Source organism: Arvicola amphibius, chromosome 4 (assembly GCF_903992535.2).
Source record: "Arvicola amphibius chromosome 4, mArvAmp1.2, whole genome shotgun sequence".
Taxonomy (NCBI): Eukaryota; Metazoa; Chordata; class Mammalia; order Rodentia; family Cricetidae; genus Arvicola; species Arvicola amphibius.
Window position 1 is genome coordinate 136589867 of NC_052050.1, and position 19902 is coordinate 136609768.

General features: G+C 44.7%; 1 protein-coding gene across 1 annotated transcript in view; it reads right to left on the bottom strand.

Moving 5' to 3' along the window:
• Prag1 (PEAK1 related, kinase-activating pseudokinase 1) overlaps positions 1-19902 on the bottom strand; it is a 54558-nt gene that overhangs the window by 10137 nt on the left and 24519 nt on the right. The window contains exon 4 of the mRNA XM_038327550.1: positions 7814-7971. Within this exon, the coding sequence (XP_038183478.1) occupies positions 7814-7971 (158 nt within the window). The remainder of the gene's footprint in view (positions 1-7813; positions 7972-19902) is intronic.

Consider the following 19902-nt stretch of genomic DNA (forward strand, 5'->3'; position numbering starts at 1 on the left):
GAATCAGTGCCTCCAGGGTCAGAGGCCCAGAGACAGCGTTCCTTTCCCACCCCAAGTTCAAGATGCCAGTGGGGCTGCCACCAAGTCATTGTCTAGGCCCATCGGCTCTTTAAGCTATGTTCTAATTTCCCAAGCTTGACTGCTTTTGTCCTCATCTTTAATGTCAACTGTCTGGATGTCACCAACATGTCCCTTTACTTTGCTTCTACTTGGGATTGAGGGCAAATGACAGGAATAAACTGGTCATATCCAGCTGAGTCACCCCCATTTAAAAAGAAGAGAGAGAGAGAGAGAGAGAGAGAGAGAGAGAGAGAGAGAGAGAGAGGACATAAATTGTGCCATTTGGAATTCTACCACTAATGATCTGTAATTTCAACCTTCCTGAACACGCATTTTGTCTGAAAGTCACCCCAGAAACCCCAAAACAATCTCTAGGCAGATGGCTCTCTTGCTTCTGTCATTCCTCTCTCCATCTCTAGTCCCTACACTGGAGGCTGGTCACCTTTCCAATGAAGAACAATGGGGACACCCTAGTCCATCCCACACACCTTCCCTAGATGGCCAAGGAGGATCAAAATGTCAGGTACAGGCCCTGTGTGGAACCCATGTTCAGGCCGCCGAGAGGAAGAATGCCCAACCCTGTTCTGTGTTCCCATGGCAATCCTGTAGGAACTGCATTGGTGGGAAGTTTTGATCGGATCCAAAGTCTACAGTTGCTTGGGGAACCTGGTAAGGAGTCTAGGTATTCAGAAGCAGGTGCAGCTCCAAGGATTAGCATATAGGCTGGTCAAATGCATTTAATTTCTTAGATGCTGTGAATGTTTGCCATGGTGTTCCAGCTAATGGAGGGAGGCAATGCAGAAATGCTCCTGCATCACACACCTGCCCAGCAGAGGGAAAAGCACGAAGAGGGAACAATCACACAACGCTTATCAGTGATGGCTGACTCACTTGAAGTGTAGACTTCATGTATCCAACTGGGCATTATATACACAGAAAAAAATTTTCATTTTTTTTTTAAATACAAATGCATCTGGAGAGACAGCTTAGGTGGTAAAGAGACCTGTGTTTGAGCTCCCGAACCCGTGCAAAAAGAAAGGCACGGCGGTACAAGTTTGAAATTCCATCACTAGTCTTGAGGAGGGGAGACAGGCAGACTCCCCCAGGGCTTGCCCATCTAGACTACTTGGTCAGTTTCAGGTCAATGAGACTATGCCTTAAACCTTAAAACAACAACGAAAAGTTAATGACACGAGTCTGTCCTCTGATCTTTACACATATGCGCACACATATGCACATGCCTGTACCTGTGCAACCAGGCATACAAACCACAGGCCAGTGAGAAGGCTGCTGTAGACACCCCAAGTTCCTATCATATCTCCAGCGTGGACAGACTCGAGCTACCTGGACATGGATGCCAAAATGTGACCTTCTAGGCAGAACCGACTTTTCTAGCATATGATGGAGCTGTCACTCCGGGGTGACTCTGACATTTTCCTGATTCATTCTTAGAGAACCAGTCTTCAGCACTGCCCTGGAGCAAACAGCCTTCGAACGCTGTGTTGGCCTAAGTTCCTATTTACAGCAGCCGCTACAGGCTGTACTTAGCAAGGCCTGAAGAAGACATGCCTCTCCTGACACCCAAAATGCTTTCGTAGTTTACAGGTAAGCCATTGGTCCAGGCCTAAAAAGACAACCTGAATGACTCTGGCCAATGGCCAGAAAGACTCAAATTCAATGGCAAACAAAACTTAATTCTACTATATCCTGGTTGTATGTGGCACTGGGCAGCTGTCTCCAAATTCTGACTACAGTGAACAGTAGGAAAGGCTAAGAAAGATTTCTGGGAACTAGGCAAACGCTCTAATGTTGAGCTAAATTCCCAGCTGAGTAACTTTGCATGAGAACTAAGACTAAGGGTTCCGAACACCATTTCCCAAGTTTTCCTTCTGGTCTCCAGTGCCACACACAGCATACCCAGTTAGAGATGAACACCCAGCACCCCTTCAGTGCGTATGCTTCTGATGAGAGAAGGCTCCAGCATCACCTGTGGTATGCTGGGTGGGTCTCCCGAAGGCAGAGGATGTATGCGGGTTTGATATCTTTATATCGAGAAGCAAAGGAGTCAGGATTTCAACAGTTGGGAAAAACAGGTTAGTCCCCACTCAGAAGGCAGGGCAAAAGTTCAAATGTGGCAGCGTGAGGTCTACCTTATGATAGTCTTCTCTTCCTGCTGGGCTTAATAGGTACTTCCACTGTCTCTACAGCCAAAACAGAGCTGGCCTTACAGAGGAAGTGGTCAGCCCTGTTTGAAGCCACAAGTGAGCATCATTCAGCTCTTCTCTGCACCATTCTCTGCCTGTAGCCAGGCTGGAGCAAGCATTGAGGCAGAAGGCACAGTCTCTCCCAAGATCTCCAAGCTCTGCACATGTATGTTAGTCCCTACCCTAAACATGGGTGAGGAAAAGCCAACTGAATGTGTGTGGGTGCGTGTGTGCGCGCGCATGCTTGCGTCCAAAACTTGGAATATTCTACAGATTGACACCTGGCAACCAATTATAGCTGGGTAAACAGCCTTAGAGATTTCTCATTCCTCAGTTAATGTTTCTTCAGCATCTACGAAATGAGAGACATTAGCAATGAATCAAGTGGGAAAAACTCTGCCCAGACCCTGGGGCAGTTTGATCCCTCGTTAGAGATGAGGAAGGTACAGCCAAACCACCTGTGTTGGCACCTTGGCAAGCACAAAGAGGCAGTCAGGGAGGTTCCTGCCAACCAATGGGTAAGACAGAGGCTCACGGGTTCTCTAGCCTCGCAATTTTCCAAAGGAAAGTTGTGCAACGTCTCATTTGATTCCAGAATCTGAAGAGGCTCCCCATCACATGTCAAAGTAAAGGGACAAAGCAGAGCCTTCCTTTCAGAGGAATGCCTGGCTTTTCCAGGAAGATAAACGTGGCTCGAGTTGGAAGCATGTTATTAGCATTTTGCAGCTGGATGGAAAATGTGGCATTTGGGAGGAATCTCTCCGGACCGTCCCTGCAAGCGACAATATGATTTGCAGGGAGCGAAAGGTCTCAGTTTGGAAGACAGTTCTCAAGTCTCCTGTGCCAGCCAGTGCCCCGCTGGCGCTCTGGAGTCGGGGGGGGGGGGCCTTTTGCCTCTTGCCATGACACAGCCAATGAAGCTTTCTCCTTGGGTAGTTAAACTGAAATTTCATTCAAATCACTTTCCATTGTTGGGAGAAAAGTAAGCTGACATTTTCAGAGGACCAACTGAGGATGACTACTTGAAGGACACCCACACATTAATGCACCAACTCCATTTCTTCTAAGAATTTATCTCAGATATTCTAACCAAATCTCCCCACGATCCCACTTTAGTTTTCTAACAGAACAGCTTGAACAAGTATTGGGGTTTAAATGAAGGTTCTGACTGGAAGATTTTAAGTACAAAAACGTATACAAGTGAATGTTAGGACACCCGAGAGATTCATAACGAAGTAGTAAATGGGATGGGGTGTTGGGAAAGAGACCTTTCACCGCTTATCTCCCTGCCTTGGTTGATATTTAATCATAGACACATACGAGCTTACTGAAGTAATAGTTTAAGACTCAATTTAAAGAAAACCATTTAAGATAAAGCTTCTTTACTGACAGAGTAGCTCAGGATATTGAAAGAGAGTATTTAAACAGAATATATTTTTCTCTGGGACAAACTCCTGTCCTTCAGTAACGTCTCCAAGGACAGAGTGCCCGACTTAGTTCCTGATGGGCTGGGGGTATATACGGTGTTAGGACAGTTACTTATATAATATATTGGACTGAATCTATGGCTTTAAGATCAAGCGATCTAATAAGCCCATCTAATCTAATAGAGCATACCATACATTCAATTTAGGTAGACAGTTGCCAGAGGATCTTTTTGAAAAAAAAGTGACCTCTTCTGCAGAGCTAGAGGAGACTGTCGGGGAGGGGAACAAGGGCCTGCTGAAGGTCACGCTGTCACTCATTCTGACTACAGTCTAATCTTTGTGGCCTTCCTGTCTCTTGCCTTGACAGGCATTCCTACCCCTCCCCGCCCCCTTCCTGGCTTGTTCTCTTGCCACAGAGCTTACTGCATGTGTGGAACTAGCCACGTGCCCTCTGAAGAAAGGGACTGGCAGTCATTTCTGGGTCTTCGGCATCTGGAGTCATACCCACCCCATAGCGGATGACAAACAGCTGCCAACGAATGACAGAGCGTGTACACAAACACACCCGCACCCCACACATATGTATGTATTATTTTAAAACCTATCGGCATTGCTGAGGAGGAAAACAAGCTGATTTATGCCACCGTGTTTAGTGACGTTGCTCTAGCTCTGACTTGCTAGCTATAAAATAAGAATCAGCAGTGCATATCTGGCTCTTATATCGGGTGAGGTCCTACCGTCCCCTGCATGGGTAAAGCTCTCTGCCCTGTTCCGTTGCTGATGCTGGCTGCCTCTTTTCAACAGCAAATTCTAACCTCTGTCTGTTGAATCACTCAGTTAAAAGAGGGAAGTGATCGTAATATGACAGTAAGTCTGTGTTTATTTGGGGTTTTGTCGTTGTTTTGAGTCAGCGTCTCTTTACAGGAGGCTGGCTTGGATTCCGATCACATTGCAGAGGACGACTTGGCACGCCCAGTGTTCTTGCTTCCCCCAGCCACGCGCTAGGACCGAAGGTCCAAACCACCACCCTTGGCTTTAGGTTTGGATAGTTCAAGGTGGCCACTTCGAGCATAAGCTGGCCATTTAGCTGATGACGTCCCCCTCACAGCCACCCACCGGCTCTCCAGAACAGACTCCACTACAACCACATTTATTCTTCCAACTGCTGAGACCACTCTGTCCTACTCAGGTGACTGTCTGCTTAACACACTGCCCGCACAGAAAAGATGCCCTAACAGATGTACTAGGAGGGATACGAGATCTGATAAAGGTAGAAAGTGGAAATTTTAAAAATGATATAAAAATACCATTTTGTTACTTTAGAATTTTGACAAATGCCTACTTAAAAAATTTAACGGGTTTGAAATATATATATATATATATATATATATATATATATATATATATATAGGAAGGGGTTGGCTTTTTTTTTTGTCTAGACAGGGTTTCTCTGTGTGTCCCTGACTGCTTGGAACTTACTCTGTAGACCTGGCTGGCCTTCAACTCAAAGATCCACCTGCCTCTGCCTTCAAATGCTGAGATTAGAGGTGTGTGCCACCACCAGGCCTTACATTCTTATAAAATTTAAATTAAAATATTTCTTTTGCTATGAAACCTGGACAGAAGATCTCTAAGTTTGGCCACCAACCGTGATAAATTCCTAACAACTTTCCATAAGCTACTGCTCTGATGGAATAGTCAGGAACGACTTTTTCCTTAACACAGGCCACAGCATGGATGCAAAAGCCAAGCCAGATGCATTGCTTCACCAGCGAATTCTTGCTGCAGAGAAACGCATAACCCAATGATTTCTTTTGACTGTCCTTAAGGCTCTAGAGAGGTTGACACTAATTCTCATTTCACACAACTTCAGCTTGAACAGATGCCGCGTCCCTTCTGATTCGCTGCCTTGCCTCATTGTCTGTCCTAAATATCGAAAAGTTAAGATGCACAAGTGTTTCCATTGTAAGATAAAGGCAGATAAGAACCTGAGGGCAAGCTGACAGTGTTGGCCCATTCCTTCAATCCAAGCACTCAGGAGGTAGAGGCAGGTGGATCTCTGGGTCTGAGGCCAATCTGATCTACAGGTGAGTCCCAGGAAAGCCAGGGCTACGGAAAGAAATCTTATCTCAAAAACAAAACAAAAGGATCTGAAAGTGAGTGGACCTGAGCTGAGGTGAGAGGCAGAATGAAGGATTTCTCTTGTCAGTTTCAAAACTCAGCCCTAATCCAGACCCATATAAAAGAGCAGAAGCCAGTACAGGAAGGGCCAGCATGCTTGGCTTGGGAGGAACCTACGTTTGAAGAGTCTTACCCACTGAATATCTGACTTGTGCTAAAGCAATGACCATGGGAATAAATTCATTTTGACTGCTGCTATTCAGAAATTAACTTGAGAAAAATTCCTTTATTGGGTGCCACCCCTTTCCTCACAAGATGCAGGTGGCTCTCTGTGCCCTACTCTACACAGCTTCTAAATGCACCCAGCTCCCAGCAGCACAGCTCCCCTTACCTGCACCCAGAATAGCACATCAAGCTGTTCTGCTTTCCCAGCATGCTCAGAATAGCACATCAAGTTGCTCTCCTTTTCCCAGGATGCAGCGCTCCCCTGCGCCTTTGGCTCTTCTTGAACAGTTTAGTACCCTGGAAAATCCTTGATCCTCCTCTCCTATGTCCTCTTGTCTAACCATACCCGTCTTCTCAAAAAAGGCTTTTCTGAAGCCCTCCCTCCATACTCATTCTAGAAGCTCTAGTGTTCAGGGGCAACCTGACTTCCTTTCTTAGCCCATCCACCCATGTGTCATGCATCTTATCTTTCCCAGCACTGAGAACAGACATCAGGATTTAGGATGAAGCACCTCAGTCCAGTTCTCATGGGCCAGTCACGTGGTGGCTGAGGGCAGGGTGCATTGTTGATAGCCTCTTAGAACTCATCCAGGATCCTCAAGAGAGTGAAGGGGAACTGGCTGGCATGGGAGCAGGGCTCAGACACGCAAGCCTTTAGGGAATAATCTGCCTCATTGAAATTTTGCACAGTGGAATAAGAAAAGGAAGGAGATACGAGTCCAGAGGAGCTACAGAAAAACAAAACAATCTTGCTTTTGCTACATTTTCCCCAAATCTAGACAAATACATTTCCTGTTTGTGAGTGAGAGCTAGCAGAACTTTCTCATGAGAAAAGTTATAATCCACATTTGCTGACAGAAATGTGCCTTGGGGTTCTCTACCCCAAAAATGCCCTTTAAGAAGAAGTACTTGCATAGAATGAGGACGTCACACAGGCGAGGTGTAACCCTAACATGCTAAGGCAGCCTAGAAGAAGTGCAGGAGAGAGGATGCGCACAGAGCATGCCCAAGGGGTGAAAGGTCATAAACACTACCATGACATCTACAAGGACAGAAAACCTCAAGCTCCTTTTTGGGAACATGCCTAACAGGACACATCCACATATTATACTTCAACAGTTAATATGGAATAGGGGCGGGCAATGACCGCCTTCTTTCATGTTTTAATTAGTAAACATTTGTGCAAACATCTACTGTGTACATGTATGCATACATGTGTATGCATATAAATGAGACACCAAGATATCTGACGTTCCAGGGTCCTCCATGGACAGGAAGAATATAAACATCTAACTTGTGACTCATTACTCTGAGAATCAGGAGCCTTCCAACAAGCTTTGTGTGTGTGTGTGTGTTTGTGTGTCTGTGTTCACACACATGTGTTAGCTGAGTCAGCTGCACTGGAGTAAGCCTCAGAGATCCTCTGATCTTTGCCTCCTTAGTGACCAGGATTGAAACCCAAGCCTTTATGCCTGCACAGCAAGTACTTCATGAGCAGAGCCATCTGGTCAACCCTCAACACATGTTTGAATGTAGCCTCCTTCTACCGTGTCCCCAAGCCAGTGCACTTCTAACTGCGAGGGTGACACAAGGAGGTAGCTTGTCATGTTCATAAGGGATGAACTTCCCCAGCCCCTGGGAAGGGTCTACTTCTAGCACAAAGCAGCACCAGGACTAAAGGCCTTGCTTGAGCCTTCCAAATCATGGCAACTGACTCAGGTCTGGTTTGCAGACTCTGTAGATTGGAAGCCCATCTGTCGAGGACTGCTTTGTTACCTCCATCACTGCAGGTCCTGGAGTCAGAGGCCAGGCTGTCCGTGGAGCCCGTGGTGAAGCTGACGTGGGCCCCCCTGAAGGATGGGCTGAGGCTTTCTGCAGAACTCTGGCTCACTTTTTCCAAGTCAGAGCTGCTCTTGTTCATTTTTAACAGGTGCCTGGAGAGGGAACAAACAATGGACGTGAGGATGTGATTCAGCTGGTTTCCAATGAGAGACCCTGCTGATGGGCCACAGGTCTCCCATGCTCTCAAAAACTGCCTAGCACCAGGAAGTTATACACAAAATAATCTGGGGGGGAGCAAGAACAGGGGTTCTTATGAAATCTTATGCACAGGAATAGTGTTTGCCGAGACAGTCTGGGAGAAGAGTCGATGAATTCAGACAAGCTCCAATGTCCCGTCTTGGGAGGAGCTGGCTTTACATCTGATCCTGTCTGCCATCGATCATCGATGCCATCTAATATATTCTGGGAAATGTGGCTTTAAAAAGAAAAACTGGGAGCAGCGGCACCCAGTCCACTTCGGAGTGACGCATGGAGATTGTATAGAGAGTTGCAGAAACTGGATGCTTTTGCAAGCATTGGACTGAATTGCAAACTAGGCCTTAAGCCCAAACTGCCCTTTGGCTTTCTATGAGACAGTCTGTTCTATGACTTGGATAACATTACCAACATATAAGAAATGGGAATTTCAACTGTAGGAACAAACCCTTGCCTCAAAACAAGCAGTACCAGGTCGAGTGTTCAGGTCACTGAACCCTCCTTCCTTCCTTAAGAGCCACATGACAAGTCACTCGTCACCTGACAGTTTCACTGTGAAGTGAGACAGACCCGCCATCAGTCCAGTTCTTCCCCATTTGCCTGAGTGGAGGATGCTCCTGACGGCCTCGCTGCCTTACTGTGGTAGGACCCACACTGCGGTATCTGCTGTGGGAAACATTCAGTGCGGTATTGATGGATTGCGAACGGAAATGGTTTTCCCAGAAGTCACAAGATGAAGCTTTGACAAGGACAGCTCCCTGAAGGAGAGAGGCTGACTCCAAAGTGTTGTCTAGATGTGCCCAGTCCCCAGACCTAGACAATCAGGGACGAGGGAGATGGCTCAGTGGCTAGAACACTTAATCTGCAAGGATGAGGACTTGAGTTTGAATTCTCATCACCTCCAGAAAAGGCAGGTGTCGCTGCAGAAGGCAGAGAAGGGGGATCCTGCGAGCTTGCTGGCTATATAGCCTAGCGGAAGGGGGAGCTTCCGTTTCAGTGAGAGACTCTGTCTTGAAAAGTGAGAAAGCAATAGAAGAAGAAACTTGGCTTCCTCGGGCCTTTGCATGACTAAGTGGGCACTTGTACCTACACACACACACACACACACACACACACACACACACACACACACACAGAGAGAGAGAGAGAGAGAGAGAGAGAGAGATTAACAAACAGTGAGAGAGCAAGGCGGTAGTGGTGCACATCTTTAATCCCAGCACTCAGGAGACAGAGACCAGTGGATCTCTGTGACCTTGAGGCCAGCCTGGTCCACAAAGCAAGTTCCAGGACAGTCGGGGCTACACAGAGAGATCCTGTCTCGAAAGAGCGAAAAAGAGAGGTGGAGGAGAGAGAGAGAGAAGGAGAAAGGGAGAGAGAGAATCACTAAGGCAGAAACTTGAGCACCCTGATTCCTGAGCTGGCACTATGCCTACTCCACACACTGAGGAAACACTTGACGACTTGTGTATAAATAAACAAATTTAAGAGACTCACAAATTCGCATATGTGTGAACACACACATATGCAGGTGTGACAAATTTGAAAGAAAAGGGAGCACTTAGGTACTGGATGCCAATCTTTTTACGAAAGCAGGACCAAGAATGATGCTTCTACACAAAGCAGGACAAAGGATGCTTCTATACAAAGCAGAACAAAGGATGCTTCTATACAAAGCAGGACTAATGAAGCTTATTAGAAATCAGGACCAAGAGTGCTTCAACATGAAACATGAGCTTGTTGTGGGCTCTGGCAGGCACTTTTTTATTTACAATTTATCACCCATTGCTGAATTTTATTGACATGTAATTTAGGGGTTTCATATTTATATTCATTTAGAGGCCAGCCCACAATTTCTCTTTTTTTGTCTTTTTGTAAAGGTTAAATCAGAAGTACAGAATGAACCAAGTCATTTTTTTTTCTTTTTCAATTATCTGGTGTTATTTTTATAAGGCTTAAGCGATTCTTGAAAGGTCACTGGAACTTCCCATACAGTCACCGAGGCCTTACAGTGTAAATGACATCTGTAAAGAGTGCGCTCTGGTGATCACAGGACCAAGATATGACGTGAGTCTTGCAGGTGTCAGAACTTGCCGTGTGAGACATACCGCACTGGAGAGACGGGAAGAGGGCGAGCGAGTCTGAAACTTCAAACAACCGGCTGTGATGGGCACAGACAGTAAAGCGGTATCTCAAACTGTGCGTAAGCACGATTTTTGGGGTGGTTAAAAATAAAACAGGGTATCTTTAAGTCTTACAAGTGGAAGCTATCAAGGAAAATGATTCTGACCTTAGGTAAGAAAGTATGACTTACAAAAGAAAAGAAAAGAAGAGAAGAGAAGAGAAGAGAAGAAGAGAAGAGAAGAGAAAAGGTAGACAAATGGCTAGATAATTTCCAGGGCTTTGAAATTGCACATTTCTGGGTGATGGAAGGCGCTGTACAGAAAGTGAAAAGCCAAGCCTTGGAGTAAACAAGCTACAAATCTGTGCGCCCCCCCCCCCCCACCACACTGTAAGTTGGTTCCAGAATATCCAAAGAAGGCCTAAAGAAAATGGCCGATGAATCCATTGTAGTAGAGAACAGCAGGATGGCTCAGAGGGTAGGGGTGAGGGCAACCAAGCCTTCCTGGAACTCACAAGGCAGAAGGAGAAAACTGGCTCCCCAAAGCTGTCCTGTGACCTCCACATGCACGCCACGGCAGGCACAGGCCCATGCACGTGTACTCAGTAAGTTCAGTTTTTTTTGAGACAATAGAAATGAACAAAGAATTCATCAAACAAGACTCAAGAAGTCAGCTAATGCACAGAAAGATGGTCAGCCTCACCAAGTAAAAAGTCTGTAGGCCAAAGAAACTCTCACTTCATCCAGTAGGATTAGCAATCAACAGGCATTGTTTGAAGATGTAGGAGAAGGTGGGACCATAGATATACAGACACACATATATGTATATATATGTACATATATACAGACATACACCACCACCATCATCGCCACCACCAATTTAAAGAATCCTGAAAATTAATCCAGTGTAACCCTGTGTCCACCTTGAGGCCTACATAAGAAGAACCTTGAGTGAAGTTATTAAAATCACTAGCAGAGAATGGGTGGCTAAATCATTCTAGTGGTCACAATAATTATTACCCAATAGTTCATTTCAACTAAGTAGAAATAACCAGAAAATATCTACAGGGAGCTTTTGTGAAAATCTGTTTTGTAAAACTTTTGTTTTAGGTGCATGTTTATGTGTGTTGGATAAAATACTAAATGGTCCCTATGTGGTCCTTATCTTTTACAAAAGCTACTCTAGAATTCAGATCAACAAACAGTTTTCCTTGGACAGCCACGCAGTGAGTGCTATAGGCTTGAGGACCACAGGGATGGTAACTGCTCAAGTCTGCTGGCATCTGGCATGGCAGGAAAACTGCCCCAGCCACTGAAGACGAGTGGGGATGCTTTCTAATAAAACTTTATTTCCAGGAGGCTGTAGATATGCAACAGTCACCAACTCCTGTTCTAGAGGAGCCTTTTCCAGAAGAAATATAATGCGAATTATACACATGACTTAAAATTTTCAAGTAGTTACATTTAAAAATATAAAAGATCAGTGCAACTGGTTCCAGTCTTGTATTTTAGTGTAACAAACCAAAGGACTGTCATTTCAACAGGTAATCAATTTTTTAAAATTTTTCTTTGACAAGGTTTTTATATAATAGCTTAGGTTGCCCCGGCACTCGCTATACGGCCCACACTGGCATCAAACTCTTGGCAATCCTCCTACCTCAGCCTCCCAAGGGCTGAAATTACAAGTATGCAACCACTATTCCCAGCGAATACAAAAAGAAAAAAAATTAATGAGTCACTTTAAGTTCTTTTTTCATTCTAAGTCTTCAAAATCCTCCATGTATTTTATATTTATAGCCCAGTGACCGTGCTAACTATACTTTAAGCTAGGAGCCACCGTGCTACATACAGAGTGAACACTTAGACACTCTCATTCACGTACAAGAAGGTTGAGGACAGGCAGAACGCTCCATAAGAAAGGAACACAAAAACTGTGGTCCAGTCTTCTAGTGGAGTAAAATACAGCTGTCCAAAACAAGTGAACGGGATTACGTGCAAACATAAAAAAAATTCTCAGAATGCTAAAAGATGGGGAGCAGTTTGGACAGAGGCGCAAGTGCAGTGTGACGCCATCCGCAGATGTTCAAAACATTTAACGATGGGCTTATTCTTTAAACCATCTAATAAAACGTAAATGATGCTTGTCGGCTTTAAGGCGGTATCTGTGCTCGGTGGCAACAGAGTTGATGTGGGAACTGGATAGGGAGGACTCTTCCATGGTAACAGTCAAGTTTCACTAAAATAAACCCAGGACGGAGGGAGCTGCTCAGTGGTGTAGTGTGTTGCTTCACGCACTCCCAACACCACACAAGTAAACAAAACAAACAAAAAAGAGTTACTATTTGAAAAATCCTAGGGGAAGACACCTGAGCATCAGTTAAATTACTACTTGAATTTCACTGTATGCTTAAAATATATGATCCAGAGAAAATGAATATGTCTCCTTTGGGTGTGTAGGGGGGACAGGACCCACTAGAGCCTGAATAGAAGGCAAGGGCCTGGTATGACCTGGAGAAGCATCATCCTTCCGACTCCCCGAGGAAACTGCAGGCTCAGAGATTGTTGGTTCCCCTTCAAGAGAGTCTGTAGATGGAAATCGGTGCTTCTCAGATCTTAGTCGTTGTGAATCTGTGCCATATGATGGGGGAAGCCATCTCTGTAGAGTCTCACCCATGGACACAGAGCACATCTTTTCTTGTCTGTGATTTCGGGATAAACTCTCAGTGTATGTGTGTACGCACACTTGGGGAAGGACAGAGGGACCCAACCGGAGACTGGGCAAGTATTCACATCTGAGGCGCAAGCAGAATTCGTGACTTCTGAAGATCAGAATATTGCTTCCTACGGGCAAATCTCATCTCATGCAGTTGGATTCCCATAAATAATTCAAGAGGCCTTGGGAGTGCTTAGATATACATAGGGACATATTTCTGATTAACAATGGGGCAGGGGGGGGGGGAGATCCATTAAAAAAACAGTAAAATGTTAGGAAGGGTCAAGAACGCACAGGTTAAACACTTGCCTATGTACACGAGGCCCTGAGTTTCATCCTCACTGCTGCCAATCATAAAACCAGCAGCCGAATCCCAGAAGCGAAGACTCTCACGGAACAGCATCAACAACTTCCACCCTGGAAACCTGGGCCATCTGCCCTCTTTGAGGATTGCCACTTTAATCAGGGAACAAGCCAAAACCACATCAAAATTTAAAATGAAAGGCAAGCTTGCCATCAAAGCCCAGACTTACAATCAAGATGGTTTTGATTCTCCAGTCTGTGTGTGCCACAGACTTCTTAAGACTCCCTGAGAAGGGCTTAAAAATCCCAAAGGTAGCCTCTGAATCTCAGTGGAGTGTTCTGTCAGATGTAAGGTCAAGTGACAGCAGGAGAAATCTAACGATGTTTCACAAGGCTATACTTACAACGACAAGCCAATTTGTTTTGTTTTTCACAGAGCTGGGGCAAACCCTCTACAAAATGAAATCTGACATCCTATGCCTTAAGGAAGTAACTTCAACCGACAAACCCCCCATACATTAGCCTTTTCTCTTCGGTGGGTAAACAGATCCCATGATGTCTGCTCCGTCCTGTGACACACGACCTATTCTTGCTTAGACTTCCTTTCTTGCCGCCCACTGTTGATTGTGTGCAGGGTCACAGGAGATCTGTGTGAAACACACAACGCAGCGGTACAGCGTCTTTCCACACCTCGCTCTGCAGCTGCTACCGGGTGCTTCTAGAATGGCTTTTCCCTCCATTGTCCTGAGAGAGTGAAGTTTCGCAGGAGTGGTCTCTACGCTACACTGGAAGAAAGCTGGGGGGTAGGGTGGAGGGGAGGATCAGCCGGAAGTGCCATCTGCCAGACTTCCTCATTCATAGGAAGAAGCCTCATCTAAAAATACCCTCCAGAACTTCCAGAATGAGAGCTTTCCGAATGGCTGCAATCCTTCATGGAGGCCATGTGCCAGTGTGCAGCTTGAGGCCACAGCTCCTGCTGCACACGGCAGCGGGAACCGGCTGGTGACAGCACAGTTAACAGTGTGACGGAAGCACACTGTCATTCTCTCGGCTGGATTTAGTTCAGCTCCGAGACACTTACAGAAGAGCTTCCTGCCTCGGCAGCTAAAGATCTGAAAACACAACACCTGCATCGGAGTTTGAAGCGAACTCTTCCAATTTTGATAAACACACTACCAAGTGTCGTAAGCCATCACCTCTAATAATAAGTTTAGTGATAACGTGGAGACAGCCGAACGTAAAAACTTCTGGGCTAACATTCACGCCCCAGAAGCGGAAACCCACTGGACACTTCTACACACCTTTCGAGATCACTGAGCTGAGGTCAAGCACTGCTTTCAGATTCGAACGGTCGGCGGACGCCCCTAGGAACAAGGAACAGCTCTTACCATCCTAGGCTCCTGCTCGAGGTGCCGTCCTCATCACGGTGGCCTCATGAGCCCCCTGACTGGCCAGCCAGTGATTTCGGGGTTGCATAGAGCAAGCAGAGGTGAAGGGCCAGCTCCAGAGGCGGTCCAGAGTGCTTCCTTACACAGCTGTGGGTCCCCAGCTCCGGGCTCTGTGCCTCCCTCAGTTCCTCTCTGACTTTTCTATAAAATGCACTTCCTGCAGGAGCACAGGAAAGCAGGGACGGCACTGCCTCTGACTCGCGCCTTTAATCACCAATTGTCTCATTTGGGCCGGCTCTAAAAATACATTACATTTTTCTCTTTACTTACTAGTACCGAGCCTCTCTCTGAAAGTTCATAAAGAGATTCATAGTGGCTTGATGACTAGGGTGAACACCCCACTTTGAATTTCTCCCACACGTCCGTGTTCATTGCAACCCGTCCTTCTTGCTGTCTAGCTGCAGTAGCTGTCCTAGGATCCCTGATGCTACATACACATTGTCTGCTCTGTGCTGACCGTTGTGTTAGGGGCTGGAGGATGTAATGGTGAGAGGAACTGACAAAATCCCTGGGCTTCAAACCTGCAGATGGGTGGGGAAATATTTAAGCCCTTTTAGGGAGAATGCAAGCCACATCTTCAGAAAGTCTTGCAATCCTGGCTCAAACTTTTTTTTTTTTTTTTTTTTTTTTTTTTTGGATCAATGCTATCTTCACGACAGCTGAAGGCAGAATCCGACAGAGTCCCCACAGGGATCCTTTATCTTGTTTGCCATATTTTTATCACTTGTTTGTGACAGAAAAACAAATCACACACTTTCTTTGATAATCTCATTTTGAAATATTCTCCACTAGTATCTACATACACATTAAAAAACCCGCTAGGAGGGAGAGCTGGGCAGGCTGCAACATATCTGCAACCACGGTGCTGGGCAGGGGTGGGTGGAAAGTGGATCCCAGAGCTGAAGGCATCTAGACCAGTGGTCCTCAACCTTCCTAACACTGTGACCCTTTAATATATAGCTCCTCACATTGTGGTCATTCTCAACCATAAAATTGTTTCACTGTTACTTCATAACTGTAATTTTGCTACTGTTATGAATTGTAATATAAACATCTGATATGCAGGATGTCTGATATGGGACCCAGTTGAGAACCGGTGATCTAGCTGTCTGGATAATGTGGTTTGAACTCCAAATGTCCCCTGACTTGCTCATCCTTTTAAATACTTGATCCTCGGGTGGCAGAGATGTTGGGGAAGGTTTAGAAGGTGTGGGCTGGTTTGAAGAAGTACATCCCCGGAAACAGGCTTTGAGAGTTTAAAGACTCAAACCCTTTTTAGTTAGCTTTCTCTGCTACATGTGTGTGGTTCAAGATGAGCGCCCTTGACTGCCTGCTCCTGCCACCAAGCCTGCTGCCCCTGCTTCCACACCTGCCATGATAGACTAACCCTCTGGAACCATAAGCTAAAATAACCTTTTTCTTTTTCTTTTTAACTTTTTTCCTATAAGTTGCCTTGGTCATGGTGTTTTAACATGGCAACAGAAAAGTAGCAAATACAGTAAGTTCTAGGTTCAGGGATAAACTGTCTCAAAATAATAATAATAATAATAATAATAATAATAATAAAAATAATAATGTGGAGAGTGGAAGAAGACTCCTAGTATTAACCCCTGGCCTCCTGCACACATACACATATACACACTCTCCCTACATACACACACACACACACACACACACACACACACACACACATCTACCCAACCCCCAACACACATCCAAACACTCCTATACACACACACATCCAAACACTCCTACACACACACACACACACACACACACATACACACACACATACTTTCCCTACCTCCCCAACACACATAGAAATGTTGTGGGATATTTTTAACTCCTGACTAGCTATGGGTCATTCAGCTTTTTATTACACTAAGGCAGGAGGTATAGGCAGGATTTCCAGGGAGAAAAAAGAAGAGGAGGAGGAAGCTAGGCGCGTAAGAGAAGCCAGGAGACCTGGAGAGGACACAGGAGGTGCAAGATGGAAGAGACATAAAACGGTAGGACATAGATTGATAGAAACGGGTTTAATTTAAATTATAAAAACTGCTTAAGAACACGCCTAAGCTATAGGCTGAACTTTCATAACTAATAAGCCTCCATGTCATTACTTGTGCGCGGGTGGCGCAAAGAAACATCCAACTACATATGACAGAGAAGAGGTGCCAACAGGCTCCACACACAGCAGTTGCACTCACAGAGTTGGCTGCTGCAAACCAGACTCAGCAACTTCCCAGAGCTGAGGTGGTAAGCGTGGCTCCCACCCATACCCCCCAGAATAACATAATAGAGTGAGGTCTTTAAAGAAAGAGTAAAACAATTTTTTTTTTAAAAAAAGTGCCACATAAACATGGGAAATGCACAGGGAGTCTGGATCTTGTAGGCTGCTTTGTTGACTTTGAACTTTTTGAGTGCTGGTAAGTGACCAACAGCTGCTGAAAGACACTGGATTCGGGAAGGGACTGCCGAATTAAACCAGCCTAGATACTTTAGAGATATCTTGGCTTCAAAATGGAAGCTGAAACATGTGTTGCACTGGAGGAGAGGTTATGCCTTTACTTCCACAGGAAACAAACAGCTTTGGATTCCTTCAAAGTTAATAGAGATCAGATTTGACCAGTGGAGACCAACTGAGACATGAGCGAGAAAGTCACTACAGACAGGTGATGTGTATGCTCATCCTTCTGCATGGGAACAACTCTGAGACTGGATGAGACACGATAAATCTTGTCTACAGAGTCCTCGTGCCATCTTTTCATGACACGGATGGAAATTTATGGTTTGGTTATACAATCCAAAATGATTTATAAAATTAACAGATGTCCTTTATCTGCTCAAACATACAACAACAACAACAACAAAATCTTTAGTCGACTTGTGTACACTGTATATTCCATACTTATGTTAATGCAGATAAAGGCTACCTTTAAAAGTCTATGTATTTTCAGAACAAAAGAACCAGACACCAATGAAGACAAGTAGCCTCTCAGAATGCCTCTGTTGCAGTTTCCTGAAAATTCTGCATCTAGAACAACTTCAAAGCTGCTAGCTGAGATGGTCCAGTCCCACAAACTATCCAGCCCATGCTTCAGATAAGCCCTATACTTTCCCATTACACAGATTTTAAACAACTGTTGTGGAGGGAGAGGGCCCTTTGGTTGTCCCAGCTAGCTTAATCCCCAAAATAACCACACAGTAATTGTATTAATTAAATTACTGCTTGACCCCCCAAAAGCTCTAGCCTCTTATTGGCTAACTCTCACATCTTGATTCAACCCATTTCTAATCATCTGTATGTCACCACAAGGTTGTGGCTTACCAGGAAAGATTCAGCATGTCTGACCTGGCAGCTTCATGGCGGCTTGGCTCGTCCTGCTGCTTTCTTCCTCCCAGAATACAACAGTTCTGTCTTCTCCACCTATCTAAGTTCTGCCCTATCAGGCCAAGCAGTTTCTTTATTGATTAACCAATGAAAGCAACACAAATACTGAAAGACCTCCTACACCGAACAACAACAACAAAAAAAAATTAATACAATCAGCTCTTCTAGTAGTTGACCATTATCCCAATTTTCTCAGGGTCACCTAAAGACGCCATCACCCCCAGGAAACAGGAAGCAGTCTAGAGAACACACTGTCCACAATGGATGTTTTGGGGTGGATGTTTCTCAGTCGTTCAATGTATTATGGATGTTTACCATTGTTTAGGAGTTGGCTGCAAGTTGTTCATGGTAAGGGAAAATAACTAAACCAAGAAGATTAGATGTAGGGATCTCTTTCTGAAGTGAAAAGGGGGGATATATTATTAAAAATGATAGGATGAAAGGGTAGATTACTGAATCTACTTTTAGGCTAAAAAGGAACCACAAAGTCTCAAATATTTAATACAGGCATGGTTGCAGAGCTGTGCCATCGGCAGGGCATGCTGGAACAGAGTGATTAGGAAGCACTTCTTGACTCAGTTTTTTTTTTTTTTTTGCCTCTGTTTCAGTATCTCCCTGGCATCCGGGAGAAGAATGCTTTCTTTAAGAAAGAATTACCCTGGCTTAGCAAAACAGGCAAGGGGCAGGAATGCTGAGCAACTTTTGTCTGAATGAAACTGTTATCTACAAAATACAATGGTCTTAAAATAACTTACATTTCAATACATTGTATAGTCTTTTTGGAGAATATGGGATTAGGCTGGAAACAAACCTAACAAGAATTTATTACTTTTATTATTATTATTACTGTCTTTGGTGATTGTTTAAAATTTTTTCTTGTTTGTTTTGTTTTGTTTTGTTTTTGAGACAAGGTTTCTCTGTATAGCCTTGGCTGTCTTAAAACAGGTCTCTGTAGATCAGGCTGGCCTAGAACTCAGAGATTTACCTGCTTCTCCATCTACTTCTGGGATGAAAGGCATGAGGCATCAATCCCAGGCTTCTTTCTTTCTTTCTTTCTTTCTTTCTTTCTTTCTTTCTTTCTTTCTTTCTTAAAGACAGGGTCTCGTGTGTTCCTAGCTGACTTTCAGCTTGTGATGACCCTGAGCTTGCCCTATTGGCGTTGTGTGACAAAGATGTTCTAAGAGCTATTTTGCAAGGGCCCCAGTGCCACCTGAACAGACTAAAAGGAACAGACTACTCTGTGGTACTTTCCCCACTCGTTTGTTTGCACGAATAAGTATAGAAAAACCAGTTTCCTCTGCGGTTAGATGACCTCTCTGGTTCCCCACCATGGAGGCTTATTCATTTGCATGTACAACCAATGCCTCTGCATTCTGATCAGATTTTTACAGCCTTAAAAGGCCTTTTGGGCTCAATTTTGCATGTAGTGCAAACCATTTAAAAGTAAGAATACATCTTTTAAATAAAATAAAAATGGAAACAAAGTCATAATTCATTCAAGAAAGACTGTGGTAATGTAAAATGTCTATTTAATCTTTGCCCTCGTTTCTTTGACACACAACTCCTGAAGTTCTTAAACTCTCTAAAACACTAAGGATCTTTTATACACCAATGAGTTAGTTGACAGCTGACAGCATCTAGAGGAGTCCTAGGGTGGAAGATGGTCACAGGAAGGAAGACCACGACAGGATCAGAGGGTTGGGACTTTTAGCCCCATTTCCCAAGCTCCAGGGAATGGAGAGGGCTGAAGGTTAAATTGATCACTAATAAGGAATGCTTTAATCAATCATGGCTGCATCATAAATCCAAGGGATGGGGCTTAAGGAGCTTTTAGGGAACTGAGAACATCTGTTT